This window comes from Thamnophis elegans, chromosome 2 (genome assembly GCF_009769535.1).
Source record: "Thamnophis elegans isolate rThaEle1 chromosome 2, rThaEle1.pri, whole genome shotgun sequence".
Lineage (NCBI taxonomy): Eukaryota > Metazoa > Chordata > Lepidosauria > Squamata > Colubridae > Thamnophis > Thamnophis elegans.
In genome coordinates this window covers 51,389,872-51,415,259 of record NC_045542.1, presented here as the reverse complement: position 1 = coordinate 51,415,259, position 25,388 = coordinate 51,389,872, and the positions used below count along the sequence as shown (strand labels likewise).

The 25,388-nt window shown below is 41.3% G+C and overlaps 1 protein-coding gene across 1 annotated transcript in view; it reads left to right on the top strand.

Annotated features, from left to right (window-relative positions):
- Positions 1 to 25,388, top strand: part of ACSF2 (acyl-CoA synthetase family member 2) — a 79,094-nt gene that overhangs the window by 49,303 nt on the left and 4,403 nt on the right. Inside the window, exons 11-12 of the mRNA XM_032209520.1 lie at positions 23,388 to 23,495; positions 24,296 to 24,447. Coding sequence (XP_032065411.1) covers positions 23,388 to 23,495; positions 24,296 to 24,447 — 260 coding nt within the window. The remainder of the gene's footprint in view (positions 1 to 23,387; positions 23,496 to 24,295; positions 24,448 to 25,388) is intronic.

The window sequence follows — 25,388 nt, the reverse complement described above, 5'->3', positions numbered from 1 at the left end:
CAAAATCCTTCCCACTAACCACAGCAGTAGCCAGAAGTTACTTGAAAGTAACTGTTTTCAAGAACCTGGAGTGACTTTAACCCTTTGGCATCAAGCAGAGAGAGAAAGGATGCCTGATTTTCTCTTTTGGCTTTAGGTTTCTTTTCAAGCAAATAATCACAAAAAACAATGTACTCTATATCACTTGCAGCAATTTCACTTTTTCTTAGCTATGTGCACAGAAAATAAGGGCTGACCCTAGGTCCTGGATTTTGTGAGTTATTGTGAGATTTCTTGTTCAGTTTAAAGTGAGTGATATTCGAACCACTCCTTCTAGAGAAAAGCAATTTGAATTCTCTCACCATGCAAAGCACATTGAGGGGGGAAATGGCATAATATGTTTCATCTTACAAATGTATTGGCTTCTATGAGTGCAATTCCCCATGGCTTACATAAAGATCAATATTGTCCATCCTTTGTATACTATAGGTCCCCTTTGGGCGTATGTGTTTTGTTTTTTGGCTGATTAGAGTAACTTTGTTAATATTTATTTCTATCCTGCCTTTATTATTTTTACAAATAACTCAAGGCAGTGAAGATATCCAACACTCCTTCCTCCTCCTATTTTCCCCAAAACAACAATCCTGTGAGGTGAGTTGGGTTGAGAGAAAGTGACTGCCTCAAGGTCATTCAGCTTAGCTTTTACAGCTAAGGCCAGACTAGATCTCACAATCTTCCACTTTCTGGCCTGTCTGTTGCTTTAACCCTGTGATGGCGAACCTATGGAACGCGTACCACAGGTGGCACACAGAGCCCTCTCTGCAGGCATGCGAGCCACAGCCCCAGCTCAGCTCCACCGCGCATGTGCGCACATCTCCCGCCAGCCAGCTCGTTTTCAAGTCTCTGTTGCACATGCGTAGGGGATGGGGTGCATCAGGAGACGCGTGCATGCATGGGGGTGGGGGGAGTTCAGGGGGTTGCATGGGCATTGCATTATGGGTCCGCGTGCACACTTGCGCTTTTGGCACAGAGCGACGAATAGGTTAGCCATCACAGCCTTAACCCATTACTCCAAACTGGCTCTCTATTCACTACTTAAAATACACTACTTATGTATTTTTTCAGTAGAATAGATTCAACCTGCAGAATGAGAGTCATTCATTCATACATTTATTAAATTTATAGGCCGCCCAATCCCGGAGGACTCCGGGCGGCTTACAACGAAAGAAGAAAAAAGAAAAGCAAAATAAATAAAAAAATAGTTTAAAATTCACAACACACATACGTTCTAATTGGGGCTGGACCTTAACACTAAGGTCAACAGCCCCAGGCCTGCCGGAACAGCCAGGTTTTAACGGCTGGGTAAGGTCCGGACCTCTGGGGGTAGCTGATTCCACAGGGTCGGAGAAGCCACAGAGAAGGCTCTCCTCCGGGGGCCCGCCAGCTGACACTGTCCGACTGACGGTATCCGAAGGAGGCCCACCCTGTGGGATCTTATCGGCTGTTGGGAGGTGTATGGCAGTAGGTGGTCTCGCAGATAGGCTGGTCCTAAGCCATGTAGGGCTTTAAAGGTAATAACCCACACCTTGAATTGCATCTGGAGACCAATTGGCAGCCAGTGCAGCTCCCGGAGGACAGGTGTAATATGGGTGTATCTCGGTACACCCAATATCGCTCACGCGGCTGCATTCTGGACTAGCTGTAGTCTCCGAACGCTTTTCAAGGGTAGCCCCATGTAGAGCGCATTGCAATAATCGAGCCTTGAAGTGACAAGGGCATGAGTGACCATCTGAAATGCCCCCCTGTCCAAGTAGGGCGACAATTGGTGTACCTGGGCAAAGGCCCCCCTGGTCACAGCCAACAGATGGTGTTCCAGTGTCAGCTGTGAATCCAGGAGGACCCCCAAATTGCGGGCCCTCTCTGAGGGGTGTAAATTTTCAACCCCCAGGATCAAGGACGGACTGTCTGAACTGTCCCTCGGGGGCAACATCCAAAGCCACTCGGTCTTATCGGGATTGAGTACCAATTTGTTCATCCCCATCCAGATCCTGACAGCTTCCAGGCATCGACACATCACGTCCGCTGCTACACTGAGCTGGCACGGGGCAGATAGATACAATTGAGTATCATCTGCATATTGATGGTACTTTATCCCATGCCGTCGTATGATCTCACCCAGCGGCTTCATGTAGATGTTGAATAGGAGGGGGGACAGGACCGAATCCTGCGGCACCCCACATTTGAGGGGCCTGGAGGTCGACCTCTGTCCCCCAACCAACACCGACTGTGACCTACTGGAGAGGTAAGAGGGGAACCACCGTAGAACGGTGCCTCTCACTCCCACCTCCTCCAGACGTCGCAGAAGGATACCATGGTCGATGGTATCGAAAGCCGCTGAGAGGTCAAGAAGCACCAGGATAGAGGAATGCCCTCTATCCCTGGCCCGCCAGAGATCATCGATCAGTGCGACCAAAGCGGTTTCAGTGCTGTACCCAGGCCTGAAACCAGACTGAAAGGAATCCAGATAATGCGCTTCATTCAAGGTCCGTCGGAGTTGAAGCGCCACCACCTTCTCAACAACCTTCCCCAGAAAAGGAAGGTTGGAGACAGGATGGTAGTTTTTCAGGATGGCTGGATCCAGGGAAGGCTTCTTGAGGAGGGGTCTCACCACCACTTCCATTAGTGGTTGCGGGAAAGACCCCTCCTGGAAATATTCATTGGTAATCGCTTGGAGCCAGCCTCATGTCATGCTGGTCGAGACCAACCAGGAGGGGTACGGGTCCAGTAAGCAGGTGGAGGCGCTCATCGCTCCCATGGCCTTGTCCACTTCCTCAGGGGTGACAAATTCGAACTCATCCTAGGAAATCCGACTTAGACCTACCCTCGGCATCTCGGCTGGTATTGCCCAAGCGGAGTCAAGGTCTGTCTGAAGCTGAGTGATTTTATCCGACAGAAACTGAACAAATTCCTCAGCTCTTCCCTGCAGGGGTTCCCCCAACCCCTCACCTTTTAGGAGAGAGCGGGTCACCCTGAACAGGGTGGCTGGGCGGGATTCCGCAGACGCAATAAGAGCGGAAAAATGCGTGCACTTTGCTGCCTGTATCGCCACTAGGTAAGTCCTAATAAAGGCTCTTAGTAGTGTTCGATCAGATTCAGAGTTACTAGTCCTCCAACGTCGCTCTAGGCATCTCTTTGGCGCTTCATCTCCTGGAGTTCCTCGGTAAACCAAGGTGCCCTCTTGGATCCACTGCCGCGGAGAGGCCTCAAAGGCGCAATCCAGTCCAGTGCCTCAGTCGCCGCAACATTCCAGGCAGCAACTAAGGATTCAGTCGGATTGTGGGCAAGGGAGTCGAGGTGGCGCAGTGGTTAAATGCAGCACTGCAGGCTACTTCAGCTGACTGCAGTTCAGCAGTTCGGCTGTTCAAATCCCACCAGGCTCAAGGTTGACTCAGCCTTCCATCCTTCTGAGGTGGGTAAAATGAGGACCCGGATTGTTGTTGGGGGCGATATGCTGACTCTGTAAACCGCTTAGAGAGGGCTGAAAGCCCTATGAAGCAGTATATAAGTCTAACTATTGCTATTGCTCCCTCTGAAATCCCATCGGGTCCATCAGGCGCCTGGGGCAGAACCACTTAATCGGTTCCACCTCCCTGCAGGGAGGGAGTAGTGTCCTGAAGTCAAACCTCAGCAAAGAGTGATCTGACCATGACAAGGGTGAGGTCTCTATGCCCCTTAATTCCAGATCACGTCTCCACTGCCCCGAGAGAAATACAAGGTCGGGTGTGTGTCCTGCTCTATGAGTTGGACCTTGAACTACTTGGGTCAAATTCATGGTTGTCATGGAGGCCATGAACTCCTGTGCCCCCTCAGAATGTTCGCCGAGAGATGGTAGATTAAAGTCCCCCAGCACCATTAGCCTGGGGAACTCTACCGCCAACCCGGCTACTGCCTCTAGTAGCACAGGCAGGGCTGTCGTGATGCAGCTGGGAGGTAGGTACATCAGGAACAAGCCCACTTGAACCCCTAGGTCGAACTTCAAGAGAAGAGACTCACACCCCACAATCTCCGGGGCAGGGATCCTGCAAGGGACTAACGACTCCCGGACAACCACTGCTACTCCCCCACCCCTTCTCTAGTGTCGTGGTTGGTGGAACACCTGGAACCCATCTGGGCACATTTCTGAGAGGGGGACTCCTCCCTCTTGGCCCAGCCAGGTTTCGGTTATACATGCCAGGTCTGTCCCCTCGTCTAATATTAAGTCCTGGACGAGGGGAGCCTTATTCACAACAGACCTGGCATTTAGCAGCAGCAACCTGAGACCAGGGCCCTGATCTCCTCTGCCACCAGGTTCTTGAGGTGAGCCTGAGGGGCCGGAACAAGGAATCGCTGTAATGTAGCGAATCCTTCTTCCCTGGTAATGGCTAGCCCTACAGCTCCCGTCCTATCTGCCCCTCCCGGTCGTAACTGAAATGCTCTGACGCTCTCCCCCATCCATAGACCCTCCCCCCTCTCCCATGGCCCCCATTCTTCCCGGAAGGCCACACATACCATTCACTCTAGGGTGAGGGGCGGATCTGGGCCCCCATCCACTTCTGCTTCTGCACTCAGTGGAGGGGGCTCCAGGTCGCACCCCCAGTCATATCATGTTCACCCAACAAACATTCTGCTCAGACGCACCCCACAGTAGTCATTAAAAATACAATACAGTGATAAAAGTAATTAAATTAATTAAATTAAAAGTGGGCACATTCACTCTCACAGTCGTACAATCATACACTCAGCACACTAGTTAAAACGCCGTTCTTGACGCCGCAAAACAAAGGTGGTCCAGCTCCCGCAGGGCTTTGATGGCCGAAATGTAGAGGGTGATGATGTCCAAAGTGTTCACCCCGGGATGGAGCAGCCGTAGTTCCAAGGCGCTTTTCAGGGAGGTCAGGAGCTGCTGCCGCTGATTGGTCCTTTCCAGGCAATACTTCAGGTCTTCCACTGCAGGCTTCGACTCCGGGAAATCGCAGATGATGCTGTAGAGCTCCTCGATGCACATGCTGGCATACAGGTAGTAAAAGAACCTCTGGACGTGGCCTCTGGACGTGAACCTTCAGGGGGCTGCTGGGCAGGGATGCCCCAGCACTGTCTTGCAGGAAGACCCTGCTGAGCCAGCCGATGACCTTCTCGATCCACTCTTGGAACTCGGCGAGGAAGGAGCGCTCGTACTCGCCCCGGCAGCACCACTCCACGCGCTCCTCGATCATCCCGTGCAGCACGTGGGTCACGGCGTCAGCGCTCACCCGCTCCAGCAGGTTCAGCTCGTGGAGGATGGCGTTGAGCTGCTGGAACTGCTCCACGACCAGCGGGCACCAGCAGCGCTCCTCCCCACAGCCGCAGCCCCTGCCGCCCGCCTCCTCCTCGGCCCCACCGCCACGAGTGATTTCCCTTTCCTATTGCCCCTATATATTTTAACCTTTGGTCTGCAGAGTTGGAAGATTCTCCTGAACAAGTTGTGGGGAAGGGGGAGGACCAGAAAGCTTGAAGGAAGCAGTAAGAAAAAGCCTGTTTCCTAAGCACTAGTTCATTTTCTTCATATTTTATGCAAGCCATTCCAATACAATTGCTTCGGCAAATTTCCAGATAAACTTAGTTTTATTTTCTTCATGATAGTTTTATTAAGATTTTTAACAAGAATAAGAGATATTATAAAGTGAAATTTTAAAAAGAATCAAAAAAACCAGAAAGGAAATAAGTGAGAAGCTATTGGTGGAAACAGGAAAAGAACCATAACTTGCAGACTTTCTTACAGCAGATATAAACACAAACCAATAATCTCATCCACCTCTTTAGGATTAAATCATAATATCCTTTTTCCTATATCCATCTTTCTTAGTTTCTCATATATTTATTTTCCCCTTTTCCCCCTTTTAAACTTTTCTTTAAAAGAAAAGGTTTGTTAAAAGGTTAGAATAGTTCATTATCAAAATGTTTACAATAGGAATTTGGGAGACCATGTGGTCCAGGCACTTTCCCAATTTTAATCTTTTTCATAGCCTTTTTCATTCCCTTATTGTTAGGGTCCCATTCATCTTTTCTTTTTGTTTATCCATTTACTTTGGTAAATGTTGTTTCTTTATATATTCCTCCCACTTCTGCTGGGGAATGTCTTCCTCTTTGTATCATTTTGCATAATATTGAAGAAATATTCTTTGAATATTTGCAGTATCTACTCCCATGATTTTTCCAATTTGTCATTTTAATATCATTTTTCCTTTACTTTTTGTAATTTATAAGCTAGCCATTTTCCCAGCTTATTTGCTAACTCAAAATTCTTCTGTTTCCGCTTTTATTTCCATTTCTTTTATCATTAATATACACAGCTGTTGTAATAATTTTATTTTTACTGCAAAATATTTTTCTTTTCCAGAGACCTGAATTCAGAATGTTCAAATGCCTTTTAATGTGAATAGAATATTGAAATATCTTTAGATGGATCTATTTGGCAATGATAGCAATCTTATGGAAATATTCTTGAGCCTGTGGCAATTTGATAGACATATGGCATGAAAACAAATTAATGACACTATAAAATATATATTGAGGGTCTCAGATTGCAAAGATAGAAAATTTTAGTTATATTACTAGAGGACTGCAATACTTCTTTAGAAGTTAATCCATACTGTTGCTCTAATATTGAGAGAAAGGTAAAATGCAGATAGCGTGATCTACCACTTCACTCTGAACAAATTATACTTTAAAAAGTGTATTATTTTGATTTAAAATTTATATGAATTAAAGGGATACTTCGGAAAACAATTGTTAAATAAGCAGTTGATGAAAATTAAATGATGTCATAGAACATAAGCATTAGAGACAGTGTAATACAGGAATAAGAAGATACTAAATATTGTCTTTAATAAACTTTCCGAAAGCATGGCCATCAGAGAGCATGGCTCAGAACATCTACCGTGTTTTGGTAGATGTTTGGTCTTATTTTCGGGGAAACATGGCAGATGTTCTTAGTTATGCTCTCTGATGGTCATGCTTTCTGAAAGTTTATTAAAGACAATATTTAGTATCTTCTTATTCCTGTATTACACTGTCTCTAAAAAAACAGGGTATTTTCTTTTGACCCGCGAAATAACCACTTGGCCTTATTATTTTTGAGGTGCAGAAGGCAGCGAGCGTGGTCACCTCATGGCTGCTGCTGCATTGCAATATTTTCCAGAAGGGCTTATTTTCGGGGGAGGGCTTATTTTAGTGCATGCACTCAAAAGCCCAATTGGGCTTATTATCCAAGGAGATTTTATTTTCGGGGAAACAGGGTAGTTTGTCATGTAATATATAAAAGTCTGTCCTACTTGCAAAGTCAATAATTCATATTATCTCTTAGCAGTTGACTTCATAGAGCATTTTCAACAAGCAAAGTTCCCAACTTGAATTCTCTGTCCCTCATTCTGTAATAAAAACTAGTCTACTCTTTATAGTGGAGTACAAGAATTAGTATAACAATGTTTTTGTAAGGTGCTGTGAAATGTGCTTAGTGTTCCTGTGTAACAGGGTTTTGGAAATCAGCAAAGGGGAATGTAACTTCATTCTAACTTGTAAAAGGAACATAGATTGATAAAACACTACAGTTGTCTCTCAAGAGAACTCCTGAACTTTGGTGGTAATTTCTAAGGATGCTTAATTCCATTATTTTCCCTTCCTTTCCCTTTTAATCTATTTTACTTCTTCTTTTGCTTTATGATTTTAGAGTTTCTTGTCATTTTTTTCATATGTGTCCAGAATAATATATAGGCTCTCCTGCCTGTGAAGGGATTGAGCAGAAAGACCCCCAAGGTCCAGTGGTGGGATTCAAAAAAAATTCAGTTCTGTGGACGTGGCTTGGTGGGTGTGGCTTGGTGGGCATGTCAGGTGAAGGATACTGTAAAATCTCCATTCCCTCCCCATTCCAGGGGAAGGTTACTGCAAAATCCTCATTCCCTCCCCACTCCAGGGGAAGGATACTGTAAAATTCCCATTCCCTCCCGATCAGCTGAGACTTGGGAAGCAGAGAATAGATGGGGGCAGGGCCAGCCAGAGGTGGTATTTACTGGTTCTCTGAAAATTTCCGCTACCGGTTCTCCAGAATTGATCAGAACCTGCTGAATACCACCTCTAATTTGGTTGAGGGTTTACTTCAGAAATACCCAAGAGGAGAGGAGAGAAGTATGATTTCCTTATTTACTTATCAATCTTGTATATTGTCCATCTTGCCCAAGGCAACATATTTCCTTATTTCTATTTATTTGATATACAGATTCTCTAAAAGCAAAGAATGGGGAACTGTATGTTTTGGCTAATGTTTCCCCCATTTTTCCCCCATATTAAAAGGCTGTTTTCAGTCTAGTGAGTAGGCATTAAAAACAAATACAGTAGAGAGGAATGGATGCCAGGCCCACTAGAGATGAGTAACGATGGCATGAGCAAAATGAAGAAATCAAAGTCTCCTGGGTTTTTCCCCTTTTGGGCTTTGTAGGTGTTGGCAGGGGAAGAGAAAAAGAGATTAAGAAACAGCAGAGGTTGAAGGCTGTAGCTGGAACATTTTGAGTGGGTCTCCAGCCAAAGATTGACTGCAGCAAACTGCTGGCCACTGTTCACATACAACTGTGAGCTTGTTGAGGCTTCCCTACCAAAGCAGGCTACAAAAGCCCAGCTGATTGAGTTGTTTACAGAAGTGAGACAGGCTCAATAAAGGGAGAAATGCCAAGGATTGGCTTGGGACACAGAGTAGAGATTATATGCAAGAATATCTGGGGGTTTTCCATTGTTGAGAGATGTCACTGGGGCCACCTTATATACTGTTAGTAAGACTGATAGCCAAAGTTGTTTTGCACAGGTATATTTCAAAGGATCCTTTGAACAGGAAGATATTTCATCTGGGGTATGTTGGTGAATCGGAGGGCATAATTTTGGGCTGCCTGGGAGGGAAAGGTAATGTTTCATGTAATGTTTCTTGTAATGTTTCTAAAACTCTCAGAAGTCAAGTTTCACCCCCAGAGGCAGAGAGCTGGGGAAGTGAAAAACCCATAGCTTTGATGCATCTCTAACAGTTACCTCCATGTGTACCATGTTTCCCTGAAAATAAGACCTCCCCTGATAATAAGGCCAATTGGGCTTTTGAGTGCATGTGCTAAAAATAAGCCCTCCCCCAAAATAAGCTCTCCCTGAAAATATTGCAACGCAGCAACAGCCATGAGGTGACTACGCTCACTGCCTCCTGCACCTCAAAAATAATAAGACCTCCCCGAAAATAAGGCAAAGCATTTATTTCAGGGGTCAAAAGAAAATAAGACCCTGTCTTATTTTTGGGGAAACACGATAGCTAAACTATCCTGAACTGCTTATCCTCTTTCTTGCTCTAAGCCTAATCTCTGTGACATTGTCATATATTTTATTCTTCTTGTTGTTTTTGAAACCATTCATTTTTGTGGTCTATTTATTGTTTCTCTGCCAGCTTTTGGTTTACAATCTGTGGTGTACTTCATTTCTCTCTCCCAGTCTAGAATATACTTCACTTGAACTGAGTCTCCGGCTTGCTATGCTTTTAAACTCATTATTGATGGTTCTTTGAGCTCTAATATCACAGTTTCCAGGTCCTCCCTTTGTACTTTGCACCTAATCCTCAGAAGGTCCAATTCAGCATCCAGATGGCTGGTTTTCTTTCAAGAATCTCATATGGTTCATTGTGCTGAATTTCATTCTGTGGGCCTTTGCGCTATTCTACCTAGAAGATTGCTCAGGTGAAAGCCACAAGGTACCCAGATACCTTGTAAAGGTTGATGTGACAGGACCAAAGTACTTCTCCTCTTTGCCTGGCATCCTTTACATCTTCAGAAAGAGGAGAATCTTTATTCCCATGCAGATGCCTTTTGATTCAGTGGATGGTGTAAGAGTAGGTCATTTGGCCCATTTTCTTTATAGATCAGTAAATAAAGCCAATGCCAACTATGATTCCTTATAAAGCCAAATTGATTGACCCTGTCATGGGTGAAACTGCCAGATCTGAAGCCCAAACATTCACTCTTCCATGTGCTCTTCCTGTTCATGTCCTTCAGAGAGGGGCAGGCAACCCAGCAGCCCAGGACAAAATAACCGGTGTGTGTGGAGGCAAGAGAGTATTCCAGGAACAGCTCATGGTAGTAATCAATTGGACTCCTGCAATGAGATTATTTCAAAATAAATTCAAAGTAGAACCTGACACAGTAGCAAAAGGCCACAGATACATGTACGTCATGAAGGTTTTAGCCAGATTGTATTTATTTGGGGAACATTGGAGAGCTAGGCAGTTTTCATTCACTTATGGTGGTTTGACTTTTTTTCCTCCAAGGTAAAAATTACAGACTTAGAAGCAAAGATTCTGTTGTGACTCTTTAGAGCTCAAATCATTCATCTATGCCTTCCATTCAGATTGTATCTATTAAGGACTCTAAGCCAAAACAATTCAGCTGGCTGTCAGTATACAGTATATGTGGCACTCAAAAAGACATTATTTTCCTGAGCTCTCCTTTGATCTCAGGAGCATGCTTTGCAGAAGGTTGGGCTTCAGAATTGGTTTGGACTTGAGGGAGAGCCTTTGAACTCTTTTAGGTTTGTGTCTGAACTCCTCAGTGGCAGGTTGGCAGATTTGCACACCACCCATTATGCAGTTACTTACTGGTGATGAGTAAGAACTGGAAAGAGAAGAGTCAGTGATTCTCACAACATCATAGTTTTTATAATTCCTGCCAGAACTTTTCAGGTAACATGGGGTCAGTAAGTGACAATGACTTCATTGTCCGTGAGCCCTCTTCTCCACATCAACAAATCCCACACTTTCCTGGACCCCTGTTCAGTCCTTTAATTTAGACGCCCTGGAGGGACCAAAGCGAGAGGACATCTCAGGATAGGTAGGGTTATACCACAAACCTCTCTTTCTTAATCAATGGACATTTTGTAAACATCTATTACTCTACAAAACATGAATCAAATGGCTAATAATTTATGAAGGTTGAATTTCCATTTGCCTCTCTACGGTGATCCTCATGGAATAAACAGATGGCCACATCAAAAAGAGAGTGTAGTGACACTCAAGCTCAAGGCTGTTTTGGACTTACTAGTTTAGCTGATGGTTGTCCTTATTACTCCATCTTTTTTAAAATGATTTTCATTAGTGTTAGCATGAATAGTACAGATTTTTGCCCAACAGATGATTAATATTATCTGTACAGCTAAATTATCCAACTTTAATGACACTTTTTTCATTAGTTCACTATTCCGGAACTCTAGAAACTGAAATTATTTGCATTCTAGTTCAAATATCCCCCACCTTGGTGCCTTCCAGATGTGGAACCCCCATAAAGACCTGGGAAGAAGTGATCATTGATAGAAGAGAATATTTGTAGCTCAGGGTTGAACTATAGCAGTGCCGTCAAACTGGTGGTCCACGGGCCAGATGCATCACATGCAGGCCATGCCCACCCCAGCTCCGTGAATGGGGGAAAATGTTGTAAAACATCACATGACGGTGACATTATGCAGCGAGTTTGACATCCGTGAACTATGGGGCCTTAGTGCTCTCTGAGCTTGGTGGTTTCCTTGCAGACATTTCATTACCAAACTAGATAACAGCTGATGTTATCTAGTTCGGTAATGAAACATCAGCAAGGAAACCATCAAGCTCAGAGAGTGCCAAGGGCCCCAAAGAAGTGTATGGCACACAAAAGATTTCAGGTTCAATTCTGTCTTCTGCAAGTATGGGTTATCAGACTCCAACTCGAAAATCTAGAGCAGGGGTGTCAAACTCAAGCCCGGGGACTGTATCCAGCCCACAGGGTGCTTAGATCTGGCCCGTGGGCCACCCAGGAAACATTGAAGAGCTGGCCTGCACTGCCTCTGCCAGCGAAAACGGGGCTTGAGAGTGCTGCAGGTGGCAGAGGGTTGCACCACAGGTGCTCCTGGCACAAGTGACGTCGAGCTGGCCACACCCACCCCAGCCACACCCACTCCAGCCATGCCCACCCCAGCCACACCCACCCTGGCCACACCCACCCCAGCCCCCCAAGGTCAAACTCAATCCTTATGCGGCCCCCAATGAAATTGAGTTTAACACCCCTGATCTAAAGAGCCACTGCCAGAATGTTAGACAGTAAAACAAAAGAATGGACAATTTTGGGATGGTCATGAATCAAAAGAGATTTTGGGGGAGTGACGACACTAACAGGCAGCACAACAATGGAACAAGGATGGGGACAGTGGTTTCTCTTGGTAGAAGCCAACAACTTCAAGGGCTCCTCATTCTGCGAGTTGTAGTCTCACAAAGTTACCCTAACTTACCATAAAGTAAGTGAAAGTAAAGTTCCGCTAGTTCCAGAATGTCTTCCACTAAGATGATTTTTCTGCTTTTGTGAGCTTTTTTGCCCATTTGGCAAAGAAGTGTTCCTGCCCTTCCTTCCCTATAACTGCCTATCTTCCTCCCAGTTTCAGACAGGTTGATTCATTATTAGGCAAAACATTTGGAAACCCTTGATGAAATAGCCAGTTAATGTCACATGCCTCTCTGTGGCTGCTGCCAGACACCATTTCTAAAACCCAGGCAGTACGGAGAAAGATTGATGAACCACAGGAATGCTACTCATTCTGGAAATAAGTTTATACTCCAAGCCACCAAGACAGAAAAATAGCAGGAGGTTGGCTTTCAGTGGCCTGGCATGGCTGGATGTGGGGAGAAGATCCCAATTTGTGGGAACTTGGCTCAGCCAACATCCTGACTCTTAAATCCAAGCTAAGAAATCCCACTTGCTGTGTTCACATGCTGTACTTAAACATAAAATGATGGCTTGGATCATACTCCTGGCTAATAACTGGGTTTCCCACAAATCCTGTACCACAACCCATTTTAGCCTGGTCTAAAGTATTGTATGAATCTAGCCACTGGTTCTGCAGACTCCGTTGCTCCTCCTGCCATGCCATGGAACAGCTAATCAGCACACTAAATGTCAGGCTCAGCTCTGTTCTCAACTGGCTCACAAAATCCCTGAAAATTCAACAATCAATACAAGCCATCTCTAGCACACCACCGAACCCAGCCACCCAAATATGATGCTTGTAGGTGAGGTTGCATTGCCTTTCCTTCTGAGGAAGGGTAAAAGATTGCAGTAGACAGAAAAGCTCAGATAGAAACTATTAAACACCTGCATGGAACAGAAGTAAGCAGGTGGAAGGAGGAAATCCATTTCTTCTCTGGTTGTACTACAAATACAGGTCAACTGCTAAAAAGGAGCATTTTCAGAGGAAACAGAAAACATTTCTTCATATAAACCTGAATTAACTCATAACATTTATCTGTCACAAGATAAGGTGATAATCACTTTTAAGATGTTTTTCATCGGAGATTAAGAGAAGTTTGTGCCAGATTTGATGATTGAACACCCTCTTGCAGCATTTGGACTGTGGGTTTGCTCCACCAGTGGTGCGCTTCTTAGATTCTTTCTACCACTCAGATCTTACAATTAGATAGAAAGAGACATGGTGTAGTTCTTTGCTTTCTTTTTTAATGAAAATTTTGAAAAAAAAACTTTTACAAATATTTACATCCCTCCCCCCACCCTCCCCCCCAGCCCCCCTGCAATCTCCCCCCCACCGACTTCCCAGAACCAATACAGGGTATAGATCTTTAACAAAAACATTCTAAAATAAGCTTTAAAAAAGTTAATATCATCTTTCATTTGAGCTTTACCTCCTCCTTGCTAGGCTAGCTCGAAACAAATTATATCATTCCTTGTTTCTTTAGTCATAAGCTATCTGAAATTTTTTAGTCCCATATTTATTTTGAGTATAGTCAATCCATCTTCTCCAGTCCAGTTTATATCTCTCGTTTGAATGGTCCTTGAGATATGCAGATATTTTAGCCCCCTCAGCTAGGTTTGTTATTTTCAATGTCCATTCTTGAATAGTAGGCAAGTCTTCCTTCTTCCAGTATTGCGCCACCAACAATCTAGCTGCAGTTATTAAATGCAAAATCAGGTTAGTCTCTACAACTGTACAATCAGTAATTATACCTAATAAAAAATAACTGAGGGGTAAACTTTATCCTTTTTTAAAGAACATTTTGCATAATCCACCATATTTTTATCCAAAATGCTTTAACCTTTTTACAAGTCCACCATATATGAAAGTAAGTAGCATCAGCACAGTCACATCTCCAGCATTTAGGTTGTAAATTCGGATACATAGAGGCCAGTTTTTTAGGATCTAGATGCCATCTATAAAACATCTTATAAAAGTTTCCCTCAAATTTGGGGCTTGTGTAAACTTTACACTTCTTACCCAGATCTTTTCCCATGTATCCAACATTATTGGATCTTCAAAATTTTGGGCCCACTTTATCATACAGTCTTTAACTAACTCTGTTTCCGAATCCATTTCTATTAATGCATTATATAGTCTCTTTATATGTATTGAACTTTGATTTCTGATTTGTTTTAGTAAATTATCCTCGTCTTGCATAAAACCGATTTTTTTATCTCTTTTCCATCTGGCCTGTAACTGCCCATACTGAAACCATGTTTGAATTACCTTTTCCTCTTTTAGTACATTCATAGGTTTTAATTGTAGTACACCTCTTTCTATGGTAAGAAGCTGTCTGTATGTAATTACATCCTGTTTTTGTACTATATTTATGTTTTCTATTGCATGTCTAGGAATTGCCCACATGGGTATCTTGTCATTTAATTTATATTGATACTTTTTCCAGACCCGCAGTAGAGCATTCCTTAAAATATGACTTTTAAAGTTCTTATCTACCTTTTTATTATATAGCAAGTAAGCATGCCAGCCATATATCAAATCATCCCCTTTGATATTAAGTATTCTATCATCTGTTAAGTTAATCCAGTCACTAATTACTGATAAAACTACTGCTTCATAATATAGTTTTAAATTGGGTAATTTCAAACCTCCTCTCTCATGAACATCTTGCATTATTTTTAGTTTTATTCTCGGCTTCTTCCCTGCCCATACAAATTTATTAATGCCCCTCTGCCATTCTAGCAAATTCACATCTTTTTTTAAGTATTGGTATCATTTGAAAAAGAAATAAAAATTTAGGTAGAATATTCATTTTCACTGCTGCTATCCTTCCAAGCAAAGATAATTGTAATTTCTCCCAATTTTTCATCTCTGTCTGTATGCTACGCCATAGTGGTTCATAATTATACTTATATAGCTTCCCATTTGAAGTTGAAATATATACTCCTAAATATTTGACCTTTTTAACTATTACACATCCTGTCATTCCTTCTAAGTCTTCCCTTTGTTTAGTATTCATATTTGTAACTAGCATCTTTGTTTTCCCTAAATTTATTTTAAATCCGGACAGTTGGCCGTATTGATTAATTATATTCATTAAAACCTTACTAGATTCCTGTGGTTGGGTTAATGTTATAACCACGTCATCCTCGAAAGCACATACTCTATATTCTTGATGCCTAATCTTGACTCCCTGTAAATCATCTGAACCCCATATTTTGTTCAACAATAGTTCCAAAGTTGTTATAAACAATAATGGGGATAAGGGACAACCCTGCCTTGTACCTTTCTCGATTTCAAATGAATCTGTTAAGCTTCCATTGACTATGATTTGAGCTGTTTGTTCCTGATATATTGCTTTAATTGATTGTAAAAAATGCTCTCTTATTTTCATTTTTTGCATTATTTTCAATAAAAATTACCAATTCACTCGATCAAAGGCTTTCTTGGCATCTAGAAATATAAGCACAGCAGGGATTTGGTTATTCTTTCCCAAATATTCCAGTATATTAACAATTTGTCTTACATTACTTCTCATTTGTCTCCCTTGTATAAAACCTGTTTGATCATTATGAATCAATTGCTGAATAACCAACATTAACCTATTCACTAGTATTTTAGTAAAAAATTTATAAACTATATTAAGTAATGATATAGGTCTGTAATTCTTTGGTTGAGTAAGATCTTGATCCTCTTTTGGTATCAGGGATATAAAGGCTGTCTTCCAAGATGGAGGTACCTTCCCTTCCATTTGGATCTTATTGAATAATTCCTTGAGAGGAATTATTCCTCTCCATTTCTAATTGCAAATTTTTGTAATAAGCTGATGTCAGGCCATCTGTACCCGGTGCTTTCCCTACCTTTAACTGTTTAATTACCTGGAGAATTTCCCCCGAAGTTATTGGTTGATTCAATCTCTCCCTCAGCTCGTCTTTATAGGTATTTTTTCTTTATCCAGGTATCTATCTATATCTAAACCTTGTATTTTATCATTCATGTACAATCCTGTAAAAAATTCACAAAAGGCCTTTTGGATCTCATCCTGTTGATACACTTCCTTCCCTTTATAATGTAGTTTCGATATATTATGAGATTTCTGTTTTTTCCTAGTCAAATATGCTAAGCATCTACCAGATTTATTTGCATTACAAAAAGTGTTATGTTTTGCATATAGCAAGTTAGTAGCCACCTGGTCTGACATCAGCATATTAAATTGCTCTCTTAATAAAGTAATTGCTTCTTTAATCTTCTTGTCTCCTGGTTTTAGTATTAACTCCTGTTCTCTCTTCTTGATTTCGTCTTCTAGTTCAATTCTCTTTTTCCCCTGTTTATGTCTATGTAACCTATTTAAATTTATCAGACCTCCTCGCATGTACGCTTTACTTGCGTCCCAAATCATTTCCATAGATGTACCCTTATTCATATTAAAAACAAAATATTCTCTTAACAATTTTTTACATTCATTAATATTTTTCTCATATCTAAATAAGTTTTCGTTCAATCTCCAAGTCCTTCTTGCTTGTGTCCCAAATTCCAACTCCATCCAAACCGGATTATGATCTGATAAGGCTCTGGAACATATCTTCGTCATCTTTACCCTAGAAAGCAAATCATTGGTTGTTAGTATAAAGTCAATCCTAGAAAAGGATTGGTGTCTATCAGAAAAAAATGTAAAGTCGTATTCTTCTGCATTCCTTTCTCGCCAGATGTCTCTCGGTTCAAAATTGTCCATCATATCGAAAAAGGACTTAGGTAATTTCGCTCGCATTTGAATATTTTGCAGGAGACCCTTCTTGTCTTTCTTGGTATCCATAACACTGTTCCAGTCGCCCAATAATATGCAAGATCTATAGTCCCAATGTACTAACTTAGTATGGAGCTAACCATACTAATACTTATCTTGTTGTTGATTGGGAGCATATATTCCAATTAGAAGTATCCTTTCTCCTTCTAATACCAGTTCTATTGCAATATATCTTCCTTGAGAGTCTGCTTCAATTAATTCGGCTTTCATGTCCTTTCTTAAGTAAATAACTATACCATTTTTCTTCTCAGGAGCAGAGGCTATAAAGTGTTGTCCAAGTCTTGTATTAATCAAGTATTTCTGGTCAGTTGCTCTAATATGAGTCTCTTGCAGGCAAATTATGTCATTCTTAAATTGTTTCAGATAGTGATTTATTTTCTTCCTTTTCTGTGGGTAATTTAAACCATTAAAGTTCCAGGTTAAGAACTTAGTTGTCATCTTTAGCTCCCTTTTTAAGAGCCATCTGGAAATCCTGAAGTTTGATTTTCGGCCTGGCTCCATCTACTGCTTTTGAACTAAGACCTGTGGCTTCTTGGACGGTAACATGTGTTTGTTGTGAGGCTTGTTGCTTTTTTAACTCTTGTTCCATTCGCTTGGTAATCACGCGGGTTTGTCTTTGCTCCTTGGCTCCTTGTAGCTCTGAAAGAGGAAGTTGATCCAGCCTTGATGATCCTTGGGTGGCTAGCTGTCTATCCTGTCCTTCTTGTTCTTTTTCTCTGGGTCCAGGAGGGGGGGGGATGTCCAGCCTTCAATATATTATTGTAAAAATCTCGAGCCTTCCATACTAAATTAAGACGATATTTTTGCCCCTGGTAGGTAACTGCAAGTCCGGCTGGTGCCTCCCATCTGAACTGTAGTTGACGATTTTTGAGCTCATCGACTAAGAAGGCATAGTCTTTTCTCAATCTCAACATTTTAGGTGGTATTTCCTTCAAAACAGTCACCTCCTGACCCTCAATTTGAAGCTTAGTTTTGTAAGACTCTTGCAATATCAAATTCCTCATATCTCTTGTAGCAAAATACACCACAATGTCTCTTGGGAGTTGCTTTTGTCTGGCAAGCCAGGAGTTAACATGATATATCTTGTCAATTTGCCATTCAAGATTCCCTCCTGGCCTTCCCATCAATTGATCAAAGGCTTCTGAGAAGATCTGCTTCAAATTTTCTTGATTTTTCTCTTGAAGGCCTCTTATCCTTAAGGCAAATTCCATCTGTCTATACTGCAGCATTATAATTTCATTTTCTGCATCGCCAACCTTTTGTTGAACCACATCCATTTTCATTACCAGATTAATATTAGAATCACTAAGATCTTCTAATCTATCTTCAATTCCCGAGACATAACCCGATAGGCAATTAAAAGCCACAAGAATATTGTCTCTAATTTGCTGGTTCCGAGTTTGAACCAACTCCATAAGCTCTTCTGCCAATTCTTTATGAGCAGCAGATATCTCTTACTTTATTTAAGTATTTAAGTATTTAATAAATTTATAGGCCACCCAATCCCGAAGGACTCCGGACGGCTTACAGAAATACATTCTTAAAAAAATAAAGAATTAAAATAAAGAATTAAAAATAGAGAAAAAACAGATTAAAACAGATTAAAAGATCACTTCATGCACTCAATCTAGGCAGGGCTGGACCTCATTCATGCCGGAATAGCCAGGTTTTGGTAGCCTTTTGGAAGGCTGTGAGAGTGGGAAGGATCCGGATCTCTGAGGGTAGATCATTCCATAGGGTCGGAGCGGCCACAGAGAAGGCCCTCCCCCGGGGAGCCGCCAGATGGCATTGTCTGGTTGACAGCATCCGGAGAAGGCCCACCCTGTGTGATCTTATCGGCCATTGGGAGGCATGCGGCAGAAGACGGTCTCGCAGATATCCGGGTCCTAGGCCGTGTAGGGCTATTTTAATTTCCATCGCAGCTGCATGATTTTTTAAAGCCTCAGCTAATTCTTTTTGCAAAATTTCTTGGGTCAAAGGCTCCCCTGCAGGAGTAGGGGGGGAGTAGGGACTGTAATTTAGTTCTAGGATCAGGCGAATTTCCAGCGCTTTTAGACGTGTTGGGGGGGGGGGATTTTTGCTGCTTGGAAGCCATTCCAAATTTAATCTTCTCCACCCAATTAGTAAATCCAGGCAAGCCGCTTATCCAGCAATTACTATTTAGTTTGGTAATAAATCACTTCTGTTTTAGTGACCTTTAAAATGTTCTGAGCTCCGTAGAAATGTCGTCAGAGCCTGATCCCTCCTACAGAGCTGTTTGGCGCCATTTTCTGTGTATTTCTAGCAAGTAAATTATCAGAAGGAATAAAAAAAAATGGAGTTAAAGATTTATACAAGTTCACGGTATTAGTTCTGCCCACTTTGAAATCAGTAATAAATCAGTCTTTGAGCTGAGGGTGGGCGTGTGCCTTCATTCTGCAAAAAAGGCAGAAGAGGTCCTTGACGCGGAGAAATCATTATGCTGCCGGGTGGCTCCCACTTCCCATCCCAGATTTATGTTCTGGGGGGGGGGTTAATTGGAGCGCTGCCCAAACATATCTAGCTCGCCTTCTTCTCCTTGGCCTGGAGAAGAGGTAATCAAACTGCCAAACAGTTGATGGATACTGTTTAGACAGTTTAATGCAGCCAAGAATCCGGAGCTGTTAAAAACAACAATGCCCTCAGGCCCTGCCCAACCGGAAGTCCTTTGCTTTCTTTTTTCAGAGCATGTTAAAATGCAAACTTCCTGTAGACAAAAATATCATAGTGTTACTTTGATTTTCAGGTTTACTCCATGGTATACAGGTCTTCCTAGAGTTATGACCACGATTGAACCCAAAATTTATGCTGCTGAGCGAAGCATTTGTTAAATGAGTTTGCTGCATTTTATGACTTTATTTGCCATTTTTGTTAAGTGAATCGCTGCAGTTGTTAAGATAGTCACACGGTTGTTAAGAGAATCTGGATTCCCCATTGACTTGGCTTGACAGAAGGTCACAAAAGGGGTCCATGTGACCCCAGGACACTGCAACAGTCATAAATACATGCCAGTTGCCAAGTGTCTGAATTTTGATCACGTGACCATGGAAATGATGCAACTATTGTACTGTAGGCGTGAAAAATGGTCGTAAGTCATTTTATTTCAGTGCCATTGTAACTTTGAACAATTACTAAATGAACTGTTGTCAGTTGAAGACTACCTGTATTCCAATATAATTGAATGAATAAACATCACATCTGGAATTATTGATAATTACATGTGTCTGGACTTCAGGATCTAACAATGCTTAAATGCAGACTCTGAACTTGGATTCAGTTACTTCAGTTATAGATCATAGGAAGAAACAACAATACAAATGGAAAATTCCCCTGAACTTGGGTAATGGATTTTTCCTCATAATGCAGTGCCTAGCATATTTTTCCGGTAATGCATTGAGTGAAGGGCTTTTCTTGCAGATGGAATATATTCACCCCTGCAGGTTTGGGTCCTGTTACTTTTACCTTGCAGAAACTGAGCACAGCTGAGCCTAAAAGGCCTTTACCCTCAAAATTAACTTGGTCCTCCCAAATTTAAAGCAAAAGGAGACTTGGTGCTTAGGGACTTGGCACATAGTCCCAAAGAAGAACCAGTTGATTTTAAGCAAACAAGGGCAAGATTGTTGGGGAAAGTGAGAGGACACTGCCAAGAGAGGACTGGAAAGAACATTGGTGTTTCAAGTCTAGACAAATACCCAATGTTATTAAAGGGGATAATTAAATCCATCTCAAAGCTCAAAATGAGACAAGCTTTGGTAGCTGGTTCCATCTCTCTTAAATACTTCCTTTGGTTTATTATTTTATTCCCCTCTGTTTTTTACATAGCCTCTCAAACATTATTCTTGTTTTCCAGCCAGTTCTACTCTTTTCTCTTAAGCCAATGTTGCTTCATTTTCCATAGTGGTTTTTTTTATTGAACTTAAACATGGCTTTAAATATAAGTATCATTTGTTACAAAGTGGCATGCAGGCTAGTATCCTAACTAACTAAGATGGGTGGAAGGCTATAAAAGTGGGAACCATTCTTGCCTTGAGAGAGGGGCTGTTCCATGGGAACAGAGCCTCTACAGAGAATCTTGCCACTGAGCAATTAAGAACAGATGAAAAAGCATGCAAATCCTGCACACTTACTGTCTTATATATATATATTTTAAATATTTTTTTATTTTTATTACACAAACAATACATACAGACAACAATAAAAAAACAGCAAAAAAACAAAAAAAAATACACACAAGAAAAAAAAAGCATCATCACATACAACATGTCGTTTGGTTATAGGTGTTTTAACATCCATATTCTCGAATAACATTTACCATCACAGATTTTTCATCTAGTATAACTAAATACCTCACTTTCATTATACAGTATACATTCAATTACAAAGTATTATTTTTTTTCCAATAAATCATAGTTCCCTTACATTCTTGATTATCTATTTAATAACAGTATATCTTTATATTATCCCCATGTGAAAAAAAAAATTTTTACCAACCATTTATATTTATATATCACTATTTTCCATTATACATAATTCCACCAATTAACTATCAGGTATGCTTATGTTCATTGTTATCCTTGTACCTCATATCTTCAAACGGAAATCTTATTCCTTCATTTTTCAACAAAATATTCTAAGTGGTCGCTACATATATATACCAATTTTTTAATTATTCCCTTATTAAAATTATTTAGTCAACAACAAGATATCATTGTAATATGTTCTTAAGGTTATACATTATATCACCAAACCTCTATCAAATATACATAAAATCATTGTTATCATTATCCTTTTTAAAGCAAAAAGTTCTAAAGTATTCAATTCATAGATATATCAGTTTTTCATTGTATCGTTGTTAATCTATTTCACAGCATGGTTGTGTTATCATTTAACTCCTTCAGCTAAAACATGAGTAAGACATTTTTCATTTCCAGGTTTTTTCCCCCAGCCACTGATAAAACAAGTCCCATATCTTATAAAATTGCTCGTCCTCTTGTTCTCTAATTTCAAGTGTCAATTTACTCATTTCAGCACAGTCCATTATTTTTTGAATAACTTCTTCCTGTTTTGGTATTGTTTCATTTTTCCAGTTTTTTGCAAATACGATTCTGGCTGCTGTTAATACATTTACAATCACATATTTTAAGTCTTTGTTATAGATTTCTGGTATGATCCCCAATAAAAAGACCTCTGGTTTGAAGTCTATTTGTTTGTGTGTCATTTTCTCCAACCACATGTGGATTTTAGTCCAGTATCTTTTAGCTTCAATGCAAGTCCACCACATGTGGTAATATGAGCCCGGTATCTGATGACATTTCCAACACTTTTCTGATTTATTCTTGGACATTCTTGCAATTCTGGTTGTGGGTAGATGCCATCTGTAAAACATCTTATAAAAATTTTCTCTATATGCAGTAGACACTGTCATTTTATAATTTTGAGACCACAGTTTCTGCCATTTCTCTAAATCAATCCCATACCCAAAGTTTTTCCCCCAAGCTATCATAGTTTCTTTAACTTGTTCTTCTTGTAATTTAACCTCCAATAAATATCTGTATAGTTTTTTAATTACTTTTTCATCAGTACCTGTTAAAAGTTTGTCTAACTCAGTCATTTTATTGTAAAAACCTTTGGATTTTCTATCTTTATTATATCTAGATTGTATCTGTACATATGAATACCAATTCATTTCTATCCCTTCTTGTTTCAACTCTTGGGTAGATTTGAGTTCACCCTCTGCATTCAATATTTCAACATATCTAACTGTTTGTTCCTTTTTATATATTATTGGATATGAAAATGCTTCAATCGTTGATATCCAGACTGGAATTTTTAAGTAGTGTAATCTTTTTACCTTTTCCCAGTTTAATAACAAAGCCTCCCTTATATAGTGTCTTCTAAAATAGCCATGTGCTTTAGTTCCCTTATACCATAAGAAAGCATGCCATCCCAACAGTAAATCATGACCTTACTTACTGTCTTATATTTTTAATAAAGCAGCTCTCTTACTTAAACAAATTCAGAGAGTTTCCTGGGATCTCTAAACATTTGAAATGCTTTTAAGTTTCAAAACAATTTCTCCTTACATATTATATCTGATGTATATGCTTCGTATATCATATGACATGTATTGAGGTGAGAATGAAACACACAGCACTGAAACGTTTTTATAGTAGGTCTGCTTTAGTTTGTTTCTGATTTTGGGGAAATTTCTTCTTAGTTGGTTTTGTTCCTCAATCTCACCAATGTTTCCTTCTTTTATGGTTTGCAGGGTGTGTATGGAACAACGGAGAATAGCCCAGTAACTTTCATGGGCTTCCCTCAAGACAACATAGCACAGAAAACAGAAACCGTAGGATATATTTTCCCACACACAGAGGTGACTAGACTCTTTGCCACAAGTTCTGGTATCACCAGAGGTGGAATTCAAAATGTTTTACTACCGGTTCTGTGGGCGTGGCTTTGTGGGCATGGCAGGGGAAGGATATTGCAAAATCCCCATTCTCTCACCACCCCACTAAACTGCTTTCCAGCTCTATTCTCCTGTTGAGGGCAACAAAAGAAGATCAGCTGGGAGACAGCAGGGGCGGGGCCAGCCTATTTGCTGGTTTTTCAAACTACTCAAAATTTCTGCTACTGGTTCTCCAGAACCTGTCAGAACTGGCAGAATACCACCTCTGGCGTATCATCCTTCACAGTTTCCATTTGGATCCCCCCCAAGCAGGGGTGGGTTGCTGCCAGCATTACTGCCGGTTCAGTGCGCATGCATGCACAGTTGACCATAAATAAGTCTGCACATGTGCAAAATGTTGAAAAAAGGGAAAAAATTAACTTTGTGCAATTAAAATAGTTCTGCGCATGTGCAGAACTAAAAAACAAGAACCAGGGAACCAGTTCGGATGCGTGGCAGGCCTGGGTCGCTGCCAGTTCCAGCGACCCAGGCCGCCAAACCACTACTGGTTTGGCTGAACCAGTAGGAACCCACAACTGCCTCCAAGGCTATACTGTACACCAGGGGAGCATGGATGACTGGGGAATTCTGGGAGTTGAAGTTCAGAGCTTTTAAAGTTGCCAAGTTTGGCCACCTCTAGTGTATTCCTTGTCTTCCTCATCATCATAGTTATTTTGCTTCTCCTATCATCTCATTATTATAAGATTGTGCTTTTCTCTGCATTACAGGCAAAAATTGAGCACCCTAATACAGGGGAAATCCTCCCATTAAACAGCTCAGGAGAACTTCAGATTCGAGGCTACTGTGTCATGCTGGGATATTGGGCAGACCCCAACAAAACCAAGGAAGTGTTGAATGATGAGCAGTGGTACAAGACTGGGTAAGTCCACAGGAACTACTGGTTCATTGGGGGAAGTCCAGTGATTCTGATCATGTGATCCACAGAGATCCTTCGTTGTTTACCATTGATTCTCCACATTCACCAGTCAAAACTTACTCCTGCCTCATCCCCTCTACAAAAAGGAAATAAATACTTAATTTGTTTGTTAGTTATTTAGTTAAGGGAGTAAAGAGGAGGCCTTTTTAGGTGGAAGGAACAGGAATATATACACAAAACTGTAAGCATTATTTTATTTACTAAAAATGGGAGCACTCATGTTTTTTATAGACAGAGAAAAAGATTTTCAAAAATCTAAATAAATAGTGAATTCATTCAGAAATGGGACTACACACTGACTTTTCTTTCAGACACAAAGCTTGGCATTGTTGCTAAATTCAGCATTACTCCTGGATGCCCAGGGGCTGGTATGGCCAGATATCCCTTTGTTCACTTTGGCTGGTGTTCCAGCTGATATCCCTTTCTAGAAAGATAAATCGATTTAAAATCTACATTACAACTGAATCACATCTTATGTACTGGCTTTCCATCCCTTTCCATGTCCAATCCAAACTGCTGCATTTACTCTAAAGTGTAAAGCTAGCATATCATATTTGAATGGATATAGTTGCAACCCAGGGGTGGGTTCCAGCTTCTGCTACTGCCGGTTTGCTCAGGGATGTGCTTTGGGTGTGCGCACGCTTGATGCGCTATGTGTGCATGCACGATAGTAAAAAATGCTTCTGTACATACGCAGAAGAAAAAAGACAAGGTGCCAATAGAACCAGTTCAGGAGCATGGCAGGCCGAGTTACTACCTACTCCGCCGAACTGGGCCAAACCGGTAGGAACCCAACCCCTGTCATGTGGATCTCTCCCTGCCCTACATAGCTTCAACCCTGCTAAAGCTCCAGAGATCCCTCAAGACCTGGTTATGTCACCATG